The following is a 17,848-nucleotide window of genomic DNA, read 5'->3' on the forward strand; positions in this document are numbered from 1 at the left end:
ACAGCAGGATTGATGCTAGAAGAGCACAACAACCTTTTCACCAGGATATTCACAGCAATGCTCTCCATCCAACAGGGAGACACGTCCACCCTGAGCTCTCCCCTCTTCTCCTTCTCCTGTGGGAGAGACATGCTTGCTCAGCAAGCACAGTGGAGAGCATTTGCATTTTCAACCCCAGTCATGCGGGGAAGAGTTTAACATCTGTTAAATTTTTCATTAAAAATGCTCGGTATTTAGTGCAACTTGACACATTCCAATAGGCAAAAGGAATGAGTAATCCCAAGGAAACCCATTCTGTGGTATTTTTCTTAAGCACAGTGCTACGGCCAGACAGGAGCAACCTCACCAGGGCAAGAACTTACTCCAGCCTTCCCCTTTGTTTGGCCATAGGATATCCCCCACCATATCCGCATCCGCCTGGGAAGAAGCCAGTCTGGACTGAAGCCAGATCCACCATCAGAGACCGAGGGGTGGGGTGGGTGTGAGCTCTCATCCCAGGGCTGGGCAAAGAGGGAACTGCACCTTTGCAAGGCTCTGACCTGAGCCCATGTCCTTGAACGGATGCCAGCACTGTGCTGTTTTAATTAGACAGCATGGCCACTAAACGAAGGAGCTCCCAGCTCTCCAAGCAACTCCAGGTCTCATGGGCAGAGCTGGGAGTTGTGGCATTGGTGCTCATCCAGGTCTGGACCCCAAAAGTGAAAGTGAAACCATCACTTTTTATGTTTTTATGCAACAGGGTTAATGGTATATGATATATGTATTTTGCACACACACACACACACACACATATATATATATGTACACACACACACACATATGTAATACGTATATATATAATAGTCATGAGAATGACCCCAGAAGCGAGGCAGACAAGTGCAGAGAGGATGCGGCTGAACAGGAGCACCTCACTAGCAAAATGATAACTCTTTCTTCCCCTGCTGCTCTTTTACCCGACAGCCTTTCCTGCTGCCCCTCGGGGAGCGATGTGTGGTCTTCCCTCTGTGCAGAGCCCAAACCACGTGTGAAAAGCCAAACTCAACCTGAGCAACCCTCAGGGCGAGCATCAGGGCAGACTTGCAGTGGGACCCTGCTCCCCAGCCAGGAGCTCAGCTCCCCCTTCCATCACCCTCTGGCTCCAGGACACCCGCAGCTGGTTTGTGAGGTTTTATCTCTGCCATGACTTGTAACGGTCCTTAAACTCATCTCGGCAGCGATAATTCTCCCTAAAGAGAAAACAACGCTGTGACAGCACAGCCGACCGCAAGGTTTCAGCAGACACATCCCACGCCCCTCTTGGCACTCCTGCCAAACTTTGCCTTTTCTTGCCAGGCCAGCCCTGCATCCTCCTCTGCTTCCAGTGCTGACAAAGGCAGCCCTCCAGCCTGCTCAGCATTCGGCTCCCATTGCTGGGAGCTACCAACTAAGGAGCCCAGCTCGGCAGCTGGGAGCATCCCAGTCTAGTGTCCCCACTATCCTGGCTCGTCGTATGATTTCTCCTAAGGGATAGACACTGAGCTGGGACTGCGTCTCCAAGCTGATCCTCTGCTGATAAGCGGGCTGCCAAGTCTCCAGTGCTAAGACAAAAGAGTTTTTCTCTTCCTAGCCAGTTTTGCTGCTGTGAATGACAGAGGAAGAGGGAAAAGCAAGCTGCCTGGCACTCCTCGTGGGCGAGAGGCTACAGGGCTCCTTCCCCCTCACTGTTCTGGCAGACCATGGAGCTTTTCAGGCTGAGCCTGGGGTGTATTTGCCTCCTTCCTTGGCTTGAGGGTAAGTTTCTCCTCCTTTGGGGTAGCTGGGAAGTGGGATGTGAACTGCCTCCCAGGTTTTAACCTGCTTTCCTGCTGAAGCGTTGCTTGGGTTGCAAAACTCTGAACCCACCAGCTGCAAAACAAGTGCCTACAGACACATTTCAAGGCAGCATTTAAAATGGGATTAAACGCAGGGGTACAGGACAGTGAGGGACAGGCTGGCAAGGCGCTAGGATGGCTTGGCCAGAGACACTGTGGCATCATGCTGGCTGCTTCTATAAAGCGCTTTTAAGCTGCTAAGAGTAGTGGATGAATAAACCTGCTCTGAGGGTGAGGCAGGCACTAACTGACCTCCGAAGCACTCTGCTCCCTGCCCTGGCTGCTCCTTCCCGGCAGAGGTGAGCAGGCTCAGACCATGCTGGCAGCATGAGAGAGGGTGGTGGGAAGGGTAGCAAAACCTCATCGCATTAGTCCTGCTCCTGTGGTGGTCGGCTGGGAACGGGGATGTGCTGGGGAGCTGCAGAGTCTGTGCCGCGCATCTCCGTGGAGCAGACTTGGTGGTGGCTCACATTAACATTCAGCTGCTTGCGGGAGTTGCTCAGATCCTGGCTCCTGCCCGTACACAGCAGAATTTTGAATCTGAGCAGCCTTGGTTTTGACATGCATGGGTAGAGGAGGAAAGCAGAAGTTCTGCCAAGTGTCACCCTGCAGAGCTGGAGCAGTGCTACCCAGGAACAGCTACCCCAAAGCAGTGCTGCCTGTGGTCTCACCCATTCCATTGTGGGCAGTGAGCAGCATCTATATTCTCTAAAAACAGGCAAAGCTCCTGAGTTAGTAAGTAATTCCCTTTTTATTTTGCTGTTATGCCTAAGATGCCAGGTTGAAAGGCACTCACTGAAATAGATCCCTGCAGTGCTTCAAGGCTAATTCAGTCCCTGAAGCCGCACAGAGGACAACTCTGCAGTTTTACAGGTTACTTGCTCAAAGCTTTTCAAGCTCCTGAGACCAGAGGACTACAGCTATTTGGGTGGCACAGCTGGGATGCTTATTCCTTAAAGACAAACCTCGGACTGGCAGCTCCAACCAGCTGCTTTCCATTCCCTGCTCCACAACCTCTAAGTGCACATTCCCTGGGTTGCTTCAAGCAGCTTGCCCTCAGGTTTCTCTGCAGCCAGATCAAGGCAGAGGTTTGTGCTCCCACAGATTTGACTTTTGCTCCATCTACTGCTGTTTTGTGTACCCCAAATCTTGCAATTACAATAAATCCAGTGAACTGAATCTCTTATTTTTTAAGCCCCCAGGCTGAGGTATGTCACTGTACTAGTGAAGGATGAGGACATGTGTATTTTTTAAGTTACAGGATATCTGGTTAGGACCTGGAGGTGACATCATGGTGGGATGCCAGGAGAGCAGAACAGCCTTCAGAGCCTTGCTCTTTCTCTCACTCTAATACAGATCTTGCATGGTGTTAGAATAAAGTAGTTCTTTACTGCTGCTACATGACAGAAGCCCAATGGATGTGCTTTGTTAGTAAATTAAGGAGGATCACAGGACATTTCCTTTCCAGTGAAATTGGTTTGGTGCCATGGCATGACCAGCTGCTACCTTTCAGCCAGACCACTAATAAAACCACAATTGTTTTTCAAGAAAGGAATTTATCTTCCCAATAACTGCCAATGCCAAAAGCAAACTCAAAGAGCAGACAGCAAATTTGTTCTTGCTTGGGTCCCCTGGAGCAGCCTCTCCCCATCCCATCCTGCCTGGGGCTGCTGAGCTTTCAGGCTGTCAGCAGGAAAGAGGTGCTTGCTCTCGACACACCTTAGAGGGCTTGGTTTCTTGCTGGAAAATGGAAATCCTGGAATTGCCTAAGCTGGTTCTGACAGTGTTTTCATCAGAAAATGCCTGCAAGCTGGGAAGGAGGTGACGCGTTTTCTTAAGAAGTTAAGCTTAACAGTAACCCAGTGAGTTACAAAGGATGGTGGGAATTTGGAACCAGCAGGATCTGTGCATATACAGGCAGAAAGAAAACTGCTGAAATAACACCACATTTAACACTGACTCTCGATTCTCATGCACCGAGTGTGAGGCTGGCGGTGGCTCTGTTTGGCATCCTGGCCCAGTCTCTGGGACCCTGGGGACTGCTCTCCTCCCCTCTGAGCCCGCGTGCAGTGCTGGCTGCTCCCCGAGCCCTCATGCCTCCCTCTCCTAAGGCAGCCCTAAGCGTCTTGCATTGAAGAGGCAGAAAGACTCCCCCGTATACTTTTGCAACATCCAACTATTTCCTGCTTGGGGGATTTCCTGATCCTGGTGTGTTTAACTCTTCAGTAGCTATCAGATCTCCTCCCTCAGCTTGTGCAGACTTTCCCTGGCAGCATGGATGCACAGAAGCCACCTCCTGCAGGTTGTAAGCCTTCCCTTGGCACCCCTTGGCACACCTGGGATCAGTCCTTGACCAGTTAGCCCCTGCCCGTCCTCTCCAGACCTCTCTGGATTTTATAGACTTCCATCATATTCCACCAGGGACTGGTTTTCAGGGACTGGTTTTCCCCACATGCTTCAGCTTCATGTTGACTTCATCAGACTCCCCCGCTTCCCATCATTTATCCATGTCTTTTTCCATGCCAAAACCTTCCTTGTTTTCCTACAGCTGCTCTGTTCCCTTGGAGGCCTTTGCTGAGATACTTGGTCAAAGGTGGACCTTGCAGTAACATGGAAAGCTATGAAGCTTTTTTTGGTTTTGGTCAACCAAAATCTCACCAACAGGGACTCACCAGGCTCTGTCTAGCATCATCCTTTCCATAGGTAGATTGGTCACATCCACTGACTTGTCATGGACATTTGAGTCTCTAAACTTTACATCCAAGTAAGCACAGTTATAGGGTAAAGGAAGACCAGGGCAAAATAAATCTAATATTGGTTCCAGTCAATAGCCTGTTTTGCAAAAAAACCCACAACCTGATCTCACCTCCTGCCATATTGGTCTTGGCTGTAAATTCAGGCAAAATATACAACAGAGTGCCAGTCTCACTGCTTCCCTGTGAATATCTAATTTCCTGCTTTTGACCAAACACATCTGGGTCACCACACCCCTCTCATGGCAGCAGGTGCCTTCCAGCTGTTTTTAAGATGACCTGTTTTTTAATGTTGTGGCTGCTGCAGATGGATGCTTGCCTTCGAGGACAGGTAGAGGCAGGAAAAGGTAAATTCCTGACTATCACTCAGCAGTCATCTTCTCCCTACAGAAAACAACCACTTGGCAAGAGAAATTGAGCTAATTAAAGGATTTTTCCGACAGTTAGGAACCCCACCAGGGAGGGCAAAAGGGGCAGAGGCCAATGCTGAGGTTCCCAGGTGACCTGGAGTGTTTTGGGAATCTGTGCTTGGTCAGTGCTGACTTGGACCCTTCGCTCCACAGACCCTTTAGAGGGAGCAACCCATCCCCAAGCAATTTGCAGATGGCTTTGATCAAGCTGTCACAGGCACTGCTTAGAAACAGCAGAAACTTTCCCAGCCAGACTGGGATTACTGGTAACCAAGGCTTTCCTGGTGGCATTACCTTAATTAGGAACGTTGCATGGTCTTCGCTCCTAATCCTATAAGGAACAGCATGTCCCAAGGGTGGCCGTGCTGCAGAGAAGCAGAGGGCTATATTTGCTTGCTTTTCTTCCTTGTAACTAGACAGAGTGGCAGTATCTTAGGACAAATGAGCTGGCAATAACTGCCTTTGCTAGAAACTGTTTATTTTGTTCCTAAAAATATGAAGAGGCCAAAATGTTCAAGCATGAGTAGCTTAAAGCAGGCATCTACTCAGGGTCTGTGGGTAAGGCTGGCATTTTCCAGAGACGCTGAGTCCCCAGGGAGCACACTGGATGCTCTGCTCACTCCAGGTTAACATTCCTAAAATGTTAGGGCTGATGGCCTCCTTTGCAGGGCTACTGGACAATGGGACTTGGCAGTGTTGGGGAAATAAAGACATTTTTCCTCCTGAGTAAGGATTGTTGGTGTCTGATGTGTATATACTCTGATTTTATTGGTGGGTCCACCCCTTGTGACTGTGTGGGGCATGTGCAGCAATTGCTACCAGTTACCTGTATCTAATCATAAGTTGCTCTCTTAGCAATATCTCAGTGTCAGGAAAGCAATATGGGTAGCAGATGGTGAACCTGTACAATGGACACAGGTTCACACCTTGGAGGGCAAGGATCAAGCAAAACACCACAAGAAAAATCCTGCTGTTGGTAGCCAGCCTTACCGAGAGCTCAGCCTCACTGCTGGTAGGGAAGACACTTGGACCACAGTTCAGAGGAGCAGGATAATGGCCCCAGCTTTGCTGCCACCCTCCTGTCTAATGCTGAACCAAGTAAACTTTAGTTAGACCTCTGTTCCCAAGCTGTAAGATGGTGGTTGGACTCTTGGACCTGAGGTATGGTGCGAAGATAAAAATCTGTTAATAACTCAGTGTCATACGCTACTGAGGAGCTATACAAATCTCAAAGGAAATCACTTCAGTTGCAGTGCTGATGTTCCTCAACTCACATGTATACCCATGTAAGATGGGCTGTACTGGTGGACCTTCAGTGGGGTGAGTCTCTGCAAAATGAGACCTGCATAAAACCAAGAAAGCTGGTAGAAAGTGGCAGTTCAAAAGTGCAAAAGGCTGGTAGATAATATGGGGGCACACAATTCTTGCTGCTAACGTGTAGGTAACACAGCGATTCTTTAGAGAGGAACATACAGTATCAGGGACTGTATACAAAGAACAAAACACAAATCTGCTGGCGGGGTTAACAGCAGCACTCTTCAAAATGTAATGGAAAAATGAAACCTGTGAACAGACAGTCATTGGCAATAAATAACTGGCATAAGAAGGGCAGCCAAAGCAGGACAGTGTAGAAAGGCTGTATGGATTATCAGTTCCAGTGCTCACTTCAGACATGGTCAGGGAGGTCCTCACATGGCATCACTCTCTGCAGTCTGAAGAGTGTTATCAACCCAAATTGTCAACAGGGTACGTTTTAGGGAAAAAAAAAAGATAAATAATCTGTGGGGAATGACCAGCCCAGATGGTATTCACACTGAGTTACAGGAAACCAAAGGTTACATTTTTTGCATTTCTAAGGAGTATGTAAACTCTTACTTAAAGCAACCTCAGCACTAAAGGGCTGCATTATAGCAATTATGTCTCCCTTAAGAGGGATCCTTGCATAGCCTGGGGAAACAGGTCACTAGGTTTGATTTCAGTGTCAGGCAAGTCAGTAGAAGCAGAGAACAGCATTTGCAGACAGATAGATAAATATGAGAAAAGTCAACACAATTTTGTAGTGGAGATGTCTGACATCTGTGTTGGCATCAATGAGCACATAAATGTGATGAGCTGATCTAGACCTTGCACCTGCATTTGCAAAAGGTTTTTCATAAGATTCTTCCACTGAGGCCCTGAAGAAAGGCCATTCTCATAGAGTGGGAGATAGCCACAGGCTGGAGCAAAGAAGTGGAGTAAATTAACAACTTATTACTCACTTCCAAACTTACTGAATAAGTTTGGGTCTGGAGCACAAATCTTACAACAAAGGGGGTTGTTTATCCTGGAGAGGAGGAGGCTTGGGGGGGACCTTGTGGCTTGCTGCAGCTGCCTGAAAGGAGGGTGTGGGCAGGGGGGTCGGTCTCTTCTTCCAGGTGACAAGTGACAGCGCAAGAGGAGATGGCCTCAAGCTGCACCAGGGGAGGTTTAGATTGGATATTAGGAAAAATTTCTTCACCCAAATGGTGGTAAAGCATTGGAACAGGCTGCCTGGGGAGGTGGTGGAATCACCATCCCTGGAGGTTCTTAAGAAACACACAGATGCGGTGCTTAGGGACATGGTTTAGTGGTGAACTCAGCAGTCCTGGACTAACAATTGAACCTGATGATCTGAAAGGTCTTTTCCAACCTAAATGATTCTATGATTCTGTGACAATGATGACAGCAGAATGAAGGTATCAGCAGGTGCCAACACAGATAAAAAAGGGTGAACAATGAAATTATTAATTTTGCTGATGAGCAAAATTATTAAGAATAGTCAAAACTGAAGCTGACTGTGTGGAGCTGCAGAAGGAGCTCATGATACTGATTGAGCAACACAATGGTCTTTGAATTTCAGAGTTGAAAAGTACAAGGTAGTGTACATGGGCAAAATCATTTTAACCATAAATACCCAGCAATGCTCCTTTAACTAGTCCATAAATTCTAGGAAGGAGGCACTGGCATCTTTGCTATCTTGAGTGAGCACTTTGCTTGTCTGATTCTTACCCTCTTCCCCTATTAGCAAATGCTGATGCCCAGTGCTGGAGACAGGATACTGGGCTCAGCAGATATTTTATCTGACCCAGCACAATTCTTATGTTCTCCTGTTACATTTTTATGCAGCTGTAACATCATCATCACTTTGAAAATGGGTTATTCCTCATTAAGGTGAAACAAAGAGATGAGAGTCCTGAATTCCAGGTGCTAGAAAAAAACATGGTGGTGGGATTGTATTCATCCCTTTGTATTTTCTAAAGATTATGGGAGGTTATATTTGAGACATATCTCCTGCCTTTAGAAGCTGGCAGAAACTCGAGGCCAAGGTGCATTAAACATCTTTTCTCCATCCAGCCCTCAATAGGGGGTAAAGGGGGTGGGACTCGCAAGCATCCTCAGATCCCACAGAAATTTCATTTCCACTTAGGCACATGGGCTTGGAAGGAATTGCCTTGACTGGAGGCTGTCACAGGTCCATGAATGTCAATATCCCAGTGTGAACACATCTGTGCTGAACTCGGAGCCAGTGCAGGAGCTCTACCACAGCTTCTGGCTGCCTTTCTCCACACATTCAGGCTGACCAGAAAGCCCTGAACTGTTTCTGATTTAACAACGCCCAGTCACTATTAATCTAGCAGACCCCTAGAATTTCCTGAGAGAAAATGTAAGAGCTCTGTTAAGCTATTGTTCATACCCTTGATATTGTGTACCGGCTTTTGTTTACGCGGTCAGTTTTTTCAGGTACCGAGCCAAATACTTGCTGCCAGGGAAAAGTATTGTTCTTTGCTTTGTGGGGGGAAGCTCTGCAGAAACAGTTGTTTAGATAAACATCAAGTTTTCAGTCTCCTCTTAATCTTCGTGCTCAATACTGTATGTTGACGGGGCTTTCATAACTCTGACTCCTGAGGGAAAAAAAGTCACCAGAAAAGCTGGAAGTTACCATTTGGTAATTGTAATTAAAATGAAAAGATTTCTCATAATGTCTAGAAACTTCAAGTTTTATTTCTGTCCTTCTGTTTTAGGCACAAAACACACAGCAGAAGGTACTCCTGCATCAGTGACAGATGGTTTAGTATTTAACATTTTTCTCAGGATGTTCACAGGCCACATCTAATGATTCTGTACTGAAAATGGGGGCTATTGTCCAGCTAACAGGATGTCCAGTCATCAGAGATGTTGGGACCCCTTGCTATTAAAAGAAACAAGTCATTACAGAAATCACTTCAAATTGTAGTTCTGTTGTGAGGCAGCTGTAACAATACTTAATTTAAGGGATCCTTAAAAATGGTGCCTTCATGCCTGGGGAGCACAAATGTATGTCAAGTGTGCTAATTCCAAGTTTACACCAATATGTAAATAAGCTCTGTCAGTCAAGTACTTGCAGATTTCTGATGAGGTATGGTTTTATCCCAGCATTGCTGTAATGTCACCGGAAGCCACTTAATGGAAACAGTAGCCCAAAGTGGCCTAATTGGCCCCAGGTGAAAAGCACCTGAGGAATTCAGGGGTTTAAATTGCTTTTTTATAAGAAAGATTTGATCTAGATAGGGGCAAAAAACCCCCACACCCAACCATCCAATTATTTTGGAGGGAGGAAACGATGGGTACCTATTTAAAGGAATTGAAATACTGGATTAAATATATATAGGCAGATATTACATAATAGTTCAACTTTTAAAGTGTGGTGGATTTTCACCCATTAGTTACAAGGGATACTGACGTTGTTATTAGTTTTCTCTAGTACCGCTCCTGGCTGTTTGCATACACTGTATTTTAATGAAATATCATTCTGGGGAATTAGGAAGCTGGGGGAACTGTTAATCTAGCCATGCCTACCCATGGAAGGACGGGTGGGTTAGGTCTCCCCTCTCCCAGGGCATTTGCAATGTCTGGTGCTCAGAAGGCTTGTTTGCCTTGGACATGCACAATACTAAACCATGCTCTGATTGTACCACAGTAGCAGAGGGACAAGGCTTCCTCATAAGGAACACCCGGATGGAAAAGTGCATTCGTGTCTCCCACCACGAGACCAACAGCATCAGCCTGACTGACTGCAAGGTGCACTCCCAGCAGCAGCAGTGGAGCTGGGACCCTGCCACCAGGACCATTGTCAGCCTTCATACAAAGCAGTGCTTGTCGGCCCACAAGATGCAGGAGTATGCTCTGGTCAAGATGGAGCCTTGCGGGGACTGGGAACGCCAAGTGTGGTCCTGCAGCAAGAAGGGACACCTGACTCTGCAGAGCTTGGGCTTCCACCTCAGCACCAAGAAAGGAGGCCATAAGGTCTTTGTCTCAAGGGAGAAGGACAAATTCAGCAGGTGGAAGACTTTAGCAGATGGAACCATCTGTGCTGCTGCCTGGACAGCAGCTCCAAGGCCCAACAAACCAACGCAACCAGCTGTAGGCACACATGTGTGGATCTATGAAAGTAAGATGAGGTCGATTTAGCATCAGGTAACATCTAACCTTACATATCATTCAAGCCACCTAACTCCAGGCTTGCATCCATCATTCTAACTCATGTTCACTTTGGCCCCATCTAGAGAGACACCAAATGGCTCCAAGTTAGCCCAGCTACTTGGTACCACCAGTTCCCTGTAGTTGCTGCTGAGTGTTTTCCAGAAAGCACGCAACACCTTACAGGATCAGGACTCTAAACATAAGCTGCATTTCATGACAGGCAGAAGTCAAGTATTTTGGAAAGTTCATGTGAATCGGTGCCCAAAGCTAAGAATAGTTGCAATTGCTTAGGCCTCCTGAGTCCAAAACAACCAAGGAAGTCCCACAGAGTCAGGCACTTCACATTTTGAAAGGGCTTTTGGTACTTATTACTTTGGGATGTCATTTTCGGTAACAAGAAAACTGGGGGCAGCTGAAAACCTCTTTAAAACTTGTATGAACTACTGGAAGCAGCTATATTTGAAATGAGAAATTGTTGCTTCTCTTTCTAAGCAACACGTTACAGTTATCTCCTGCCAGACCCCAACAGTGCACCCATCACAAGTGAAGCCATGGTTCTAGCCTTCATCCCATGCTCTTACGATCCTCAGAAGTGAACCTCGCTCCTGGTGCCTGATATAACCATAAAGAGAATAGTGAACACAGCAAGTAGCAGGAGCTAATTAAAGTGCTGCCATCCCTTTGCATTAGGAAAACCTAGAACATGACATCAGTTATAAAAAATCTGGTTTGTGTTACCAGTTTCATGACCTTGGCCTCTGTTAAAAAGATAATCTCTACCTTCATAAGCGTTCGCTATCCCCTGCTTAGACTGTACACAAAAAGGGCAGAAATCCTGGTCTTGTCATAGTTTTAAGTGTTGGACACCAGGCTAAAAGACATCAAGCATGGTCATTGCACCAGGATGTGACTGTCATAATTTGTCAGATGGCGAGTGAAGCCCATTGCTAACCACTGATAATTCATGGTCCAGTCTGTTTCCCTCTTTCATTTAGCCTCTTATGCAAAGGAAGGTGGTTTCAAGACTTCTCTTGTGAAGTTGTGTGCAGAACTGAGACCTGAAAATCACACTCAGTTCCTCCCCTCATCCTCTCCTCCTCCCCCTTCTCCCATTCCACAGATGAAAAGAGCTGGTGTTTGTAATGACTTTTCTGTGTTCTGTAGATGATGAGGTTCCCAGTCTGCCTCAGGAGAAATTTCCCTTGCATAAGGCTATTCCTTACCTTAAGGCCTGATGGCCCCAATGAGATTTTCAGCTTTGCAGAAATGAGTAAAGAGAAAATTTGATCGATCTGGGTGGCATAAGCAAATGGATTATGAGTGCAACCCCTTGACACAAAGAGGCTATGTCTAATTCAAAATAAAAAAGAGATAACACTAGCTTTTTTGGCTGTCATGTGCAGCTAAGATAGCCTTTTACCTGAGGTTTTTAATTAGCCAACTAGAAGGCTAACATGCAGTTATGACAGTAGTCACAAGTGTTAGTGTTTGTTTAACATGCAGGTAAATACAGCCAACACAAATTACATACCATAACAAATCAGTTAAATATAGGCTAGGAAATTCGTGGAACATTTAAGATATGGGAAAAGGCATGTGAAAAGGGCATTTGCATTCCCCAAGGCAATGTTCCTGGCAGCCCAGGGCTGCCTCTGAGCCAGCCTCCCCAAACAAGGCTGCAAGGGTAAACACAGAGCAGGCTTTGAATCAGGTTGTGCCAGTTAGTGTGTCTTGTGCAAACTGGTAATTTTCCTATCAACCCCATGGTTCAGAGTCTACTGGAGGGAACCTCTGACTACTCAGTAACAACATCAAAGTCCTATGTGTTTGTTCAGGCTGTTCTTATCCAAGTTTCAGTTGATCATCAGCAGGAAGCTTTCATTATGGTGGGTTATTTGCTCGACAACTTCCACCCGTGTACCCATGGATGCTCATGCCACAGGAAGGGATGGGGTTGGGATAAACAGTGGGGAGCCCTGAATATATGGGTTTCTTGGTCTTGCCACATGCATCAGTGAAGGAGAGGGATGACTACTGCTGCCACAAGATTTCCCACAACCTTCCCTCTAGCAGTAGTTGATAACCCACATACCCTACTTCTGGAGTAAGACTGGCAACACAAAGGATGCCATTGAGCCTTGCAAGAGGTATGGACTATTTACAACCCTTTCAATCCCATTTCATCATCTGCTCTGTTGGTAATACTTGTGATGCTTCTACTTGCCTCTTCCTCACACTTCATCCTTTAACAGCTGGTGTTTTGCACTCCATCTTTTTAGACCAATTACCTTATTTACCACCAGAAAACAAGCTCTGCTTTGGCTATGGGTTCTGTCCTGAAAGGTTCATTTCAGCTTTCAAATCTGTGAGAACTGAAGGCCCCTGCTTCACAGAAGGTCATCACTATTGCACCACGTCCTGTTTGCCATGCAGGCTAGAGGACTAATACGGCAAGGGCTGGGTTCCCTTCCCTTCCCAGGCACCAAGCATATCCAGGTTTCTGTACAAAAAATAAATGATAATCACATACATCTTCACTTTATTTCCTTCCAAGCTAAAACCATCGACTCATCAAAGATCAATGCCATGGACAGAGGATCTTCTGTGAGCTTCACTGACCCACCTCTGGCTAACAAATTTAACAGCACAGTGTCTCCAGCGAAGACCAAGCAGGCATACTTCCCAGCAAATGAAGGTGAGCACTTTTCTTTTCTGAAGGCATATGTAAGAACTGCAGGAAGAGAAGCGTGGGTGGCATCTAGAGATTACTCAAGTATTTTCAGTGGTGTTAGTACCTGAGTACTTCTGAAGAACTTCCACGTATACCACTGAGTGGTTCAAGGCTTTGCTTTCACACAACATGTTGAGATGTTTGCCTTGGCAAGCAGTTCGGTGATAACAGCCATAATCTTAACCTGAAGGCACAGACATCAGATGTTCTAGGAACAAAAAATAGCAGTAGCTGGGGAATACCGAGGAACAAGAAAGTCTCCTTTTTCATTCGAGCTCCTTACAAAGGGAATTTGTGGTTACAGTGCAATCCCAGGAGGAAGCTGGAGCTTTCTCCAGTCCAACAGTGGAAGCTGCTAATCTGAGCCTCTCTGTTTCTTCCCATAGATGTATCCCACAATCACTCTAAAAAGCACCATGGAAATCGAGGGAAAAATGCTGGAGCCAGGCTTGCAGGTAGGTCCAGGGATCAGCCAGAGGAGGAGGAGACCAGGTGGAGGAAGGTTCATCGGTGCCTCTGACCTTCCCATCAATACAGTTACATTCCCCTGGGTCCTGCTGAGGATGCTTGGTAGGGAATGAGGGCACCAAACTACCTGTCAGAAAAACTCCTTTTAAAGATTAAACGAATCTCCCCAGGCCTGGAGTAAAAAAGTTAGTAAAAACATAAAAATGTTTTGTCCCAGCTCATGAAGGCAAATAGGTACCCACTAACACTGGTGCCTTCCCCAGCCCTTCTCTTTTTGTATCAGAGAGCTGCAGAGCAGAGAAGCATGAATAGTTACTGTCTTCCTAGGAAGAAAGAAAACCTTTTTGTTGCTATTTGCAATAGAAGGATGCTGTGCAGCATAAAGAAGCTGTAAGATGTTGATCTTATGGACAAAGCACTTTTCCTGTTACCTGCTAGTCTTCAGGGACATTACAGGTGGTTTTTGTGGGAATCATGGCTATTGCATAAGAATGGGGATAGGTACAGCAAATGAATATTATCTGATATCCTTTCAGGCACCAACTGGAAGACAGCCATGCTGGTCCTCAGCCCCTTGGCATTCATACTGGGATTAATAATACTGACACTCAACGTTCATTACAACAAGTAAGTGAGATTCAGGTTCATCTGGTTTACCACTTCCCTGTCCAGCATCCCACACCTGAAGTGTCTGGCTCTAAGCAGATGGTCCTGCTCACCCATAATGTCACCCTTCATGATTTCTCCTCTCCACCACTCTGTTTCTCCCTCCCACCCACTATTCCATCCAAATACAGCCATTAATGTTGGCTCCTCCTCTTCTACTCACCTTGCACCATCCCTTGAAGGTTTAGGGAACATAGGCACTACAATTGCTGAAGCAGTTGACATAGAGAAGCTACCAAGTGACAGAGGCAGTTATGTACCCTCTTCTCTCTTCTCCTAGGAAGAAGAAAATCCTCTCTGCTCTGAAGAGCTCCCCAGCCAACAGCAGCAGAGCTGACTTGCGGGAGCAGTCTCCCTTACGAAGAGGTCCCCAGCCATACCTTCCACCATCACGCTCCCCTTCCTTGAGGCGTGGAGAGATCCTCATTGAGTGGAAAGATGGGACTGTCACTCCTCTTTTTGATAATGCAAATTATCAAACAGACTAGCTCCATTATAATGGAGCTGTTGTTCCATCCTGTGTCACTTTTCCAACCAGGCAGAGTGGCACCATAGCCAATCACCTCCCTGGTCTTGCTGTTTTGACAGGGAGTTGTAAGCGCTGTTTGGATTTTTTTTAACACTTGAAAACAATCTCCTTGCACAGCACGAGGTTGAAGCAAGCAGAGCAGATTGTTTGGTTCGTATAGGCACACGCTGCTTAGCTCTTCCAGAGCTGATTTAACCCGTAACAAAACCCAGACTGAGCTAAATCAAGCTGAGACGCTCACCAGCTGCAACTGTCCATTGCCCTGAAATTCTAGAGTTACTGAGCATATAAGCCTTGGAGGCAAGGTGTAAGGTGAAAAACAGAAATCCTGATGATCCTTAAACCCTTTTTAAGATAAAACTAGCTGCCAACAGACAGAAGGTTGTCAAGTTACTTTGTCAATGTGGGAACATAACTAATAAGCGCTGCATTCGGGACTCAAAAAGATTAAAGTCTCCTCCAGATACCTGCCAAAATACTCCCCCCACTAAGTTATCAATTAAGTAACAGCAAGTCATTTTTCTAACTTAAAAGGTAGCACTCCATTGTCCTCTCTGCATCACCGTAAGAGTCCAGCTGACAGAATAGGTCTCTCTCAAAATACTTCCATATTTAGGACATATTAGACCTTACACACTCTTTCTTTACATAGAATGACAAGTAACATCAGTGATACTTGTCAGGGATACATTATCCAGCCCTTTTTACACCAGCCTCTGATTTCCTAGCCATATGGAGCAGTCAGTGAACAGATATAATGCTCCCACCTAGAGCAGGAATACAGTTCTTTTCTAGAAAGGAATACGGCACTGTTTTCAGCCTTCACACTTGTTGTTTTGAGTATAATTAACTGTGACCACCACGCTCAATCCTGATTTTTTCTCAGTGAAACTAGCAATGTCTTAGTGCTTTCCTAATATTAATGGATTTATGCTTTCCTTCTCTCTGATCTTGTGATGATGTAAACTGTAATCATGGCTATAACTCAGGATTTATTTGAAGAAAGAAATACTAACACCAGGAAATTACAAGTATGAGCTGCATCAGTATATTTGTTCAGTAGAGCAAGGGAAACCATATCCTAACCTCTGATTACTCAAGACTTAAACAACGCTTTTCAATTTACCCAAATTAAGTTGTGCTATTTCAGTGGAGCTTGAACTTCTCTAGAGGTTGATTTTATTTAACCTAAGCCAGAAATGGGGTCTCCAGGGAATTTAAAGTCTCTGATATTTTTTTTTTTAAACATATATCCACAGCCTGGTAAAATGGCTAACTGCCATGTGATAATATTATGACCAAAACCTTAATTGGTCTCAAGAAAGAAAATAGAAACCTTATTGGTTCAGGGGATAAAAATCATAGAGGTTAGAAATAAATGTCTTCCCCAGGCAGATTATTCCACTGGAAGGCTTCCCACATGCTCCTTGGGAAAATATTTTACTACTAGACATGGGCAGAGGAAGAACTCTTTCTCCACCAGTGAGCAGTGAACACAAACAAGAGTCAGAATTAAATTCTGAGCTTCCAATTGTTCCACTTTAGAACAAATCCAGAGATTTTTAGGACAAATTTCCAAATGTGTAAGCATCATTTTACACACAAAATTTGTGGGAATACATTCTGTACTTTCTCTCAAATGTACAGCTCTCTCAAAATGCAGTGCCTCACCAGTTCGCACAGTTACGTCCCTTGCACCTTTTTCTACAACAGTTAAGATGCCCACATTTGAAATTCTGACCAAGGAGCACATCACCTTACAATGCACTTACTACCCTCCAAAACCTTGACACACTTTGGAAACACTGTGTATACAGTGCCATTAAAACGGAAATACTCGGAGTTCAGCTACTGTTGTGCTTTCCAAAGCAGCAAGTGCTTATGTTCATTACTGCTGAATGGGCAGAACAGATGACTTGCTAATGACTCTCTATAATTCATACTTAATATGCCAATCTTGCTTATAAACATGAAGGCAGTAACACCATTGTTTACATAGCACTGATTAAATGGTAGATTAAACAATAATGAAAAAAGTGAACCAACACAGGCTTTTATCTATTTTCTCCCCCTCTCTTTTACTGGTTGCTATCTTTTATTTACTGCTCATTGGTTTACCTACATTAAAGGCTATAAACCAAATTTTCCAAGGTAAGGACAGAGGAGCTGAAGGTATGAGTGGCACAGTAGCCAAACATCCATCAGGAAAGACTCCAAAACAGCTGACTCTGCCTTGGGGCTGGAGCTGGTGACAGTGGGAGACACCTTCCATCCTCTGCTTCTAAAATAGGTGAGAAACAGAGCAATCGCACAGCCTATGTGCCGTTCACTCTGCCATCACCTGAATGCAATGCTTTTGAACAATGCTCATAATCAAAATAAAACTTGACTGTAAAGTGAAGGAGCACTGAAATTGTTTGTGTGTATATATATAGAAAGCCCCCTTGTAGTCCATCCTTCTTTTGTGTGTGTATATATGTGCATATATATATATACAGACAAAAAAGGATGCACTCTAAGGAGGCTTTTATAAATCACTCTACAGGAAGGTAACAGTGATGAACAACACACCACTGTCACAGCGTTACTAACATTATTAATGTGCTGCACCGAAGGATGAATGCTAACTGGAGAGTAACATGATACTGAACTGCCGCCTGTATTTCTCAGCCTGGTTATGCTGCATCTTGCGTATCGCAGGCCTTCTTCAGGGCTGACGTGATGCTGATGACCCTCGTTCCACTCCTGCAGCTAGGAGGAAGACAAAGTGGAAGCAGAACCCACTTTCTCATACGCTTACTTGCTTTGCAAAGTTCAAGTGCCTAAGCAGCAAAGGCTAGAGGAGACGCAGGGAAAAAGGGATACTTGTTCTCCCACAAAGTTCCCTGGGATTCAGAAAACTTCATTCCTCCCCTAAAAATTTTAATAATGCCATCACTATTTTTTTTTTGTGTTTTATGTAC

The 17,848-nt window shown here is 45.4% G+C and overlaps 1 protein-coding gene across 2 annotated transcripts; it reads left to right on the plus strand.

The window, feature by feature from the left end:
- Window positions 1-1,333: 1,333 nt before the first annotated feature.
- On the plus strand, window positions 1,334-17,289 carry LOC114012734 (uncharacterized). Of its 2 annotated transcripts, none has more exons than XM_055791274.1 (6): window positions 1,334-1,770; window positions 9,989-10,459; window positions 13,046-13,186; window positions 13,609-13,677; window positions 14,227-14,317; window positions 14,637-17,289. In XM_055791274.1, exons 1-6 carry the CDS (start codon window positions 1,716-1,718, stop codon window positions 14,842-14,844), a joined length of 1,035 nt encoding a protein of 344 aa, XP_055647249.1. In that variant the 5' UTR covers window positions 1,334-1,715; the 3' UTR covers window positions 14,845-17,289. The 2 variants fall into 2 exon arrangements, with proteins under 2 accessions (XP_055647249.1, XP_055647250.1); XM_055791275.1 differs by having other exon boundaries at window positions 9,992-10,459.
- The last annotated feature ends 559 nt before the right edge of the window (window positions 17,290-17,848 follow it).

The sequence above is a fragment of the Falco peregrinus genome, chromosome Z, assembly GCF_023634155.1.
Source record: "Falco peregrinus isolate bFalPer1 chromosome Z, bFalPer1.pri, whole genome shotgun sequence".
NCBI lineage: Eukaryota > Metazoa > Chordata > Aves > Falconiformes > Falconidae > Falco > Falco peregrinus.

Excerpts from the sequence above, each read along its gene's own strand:
- LOC114012734 (XM_055791274.1), top strand. The coding sequence starts at position 1,716 with ATGGAGCTTTTCAGGCTGAGCCTGGGGTGTATTTGCCTCCTTCCTTGG. Across the intron at positions 1,771-9,988 it reads CCTCCTTCCTTGGCTTGAGG|TAGCAGAGGGACAAGGCTTC; the intron begins GTAAGTTTCTCC and ends ATTGTACCACAG. Across the intron at positions 14,318-14,636 it reads CTCAACGTTCATTACAACAA|GAAGAAGAAAATCCTCTCTG; the intron begins GTAAGTGAGATT and ends CTCTTCTCCTAG.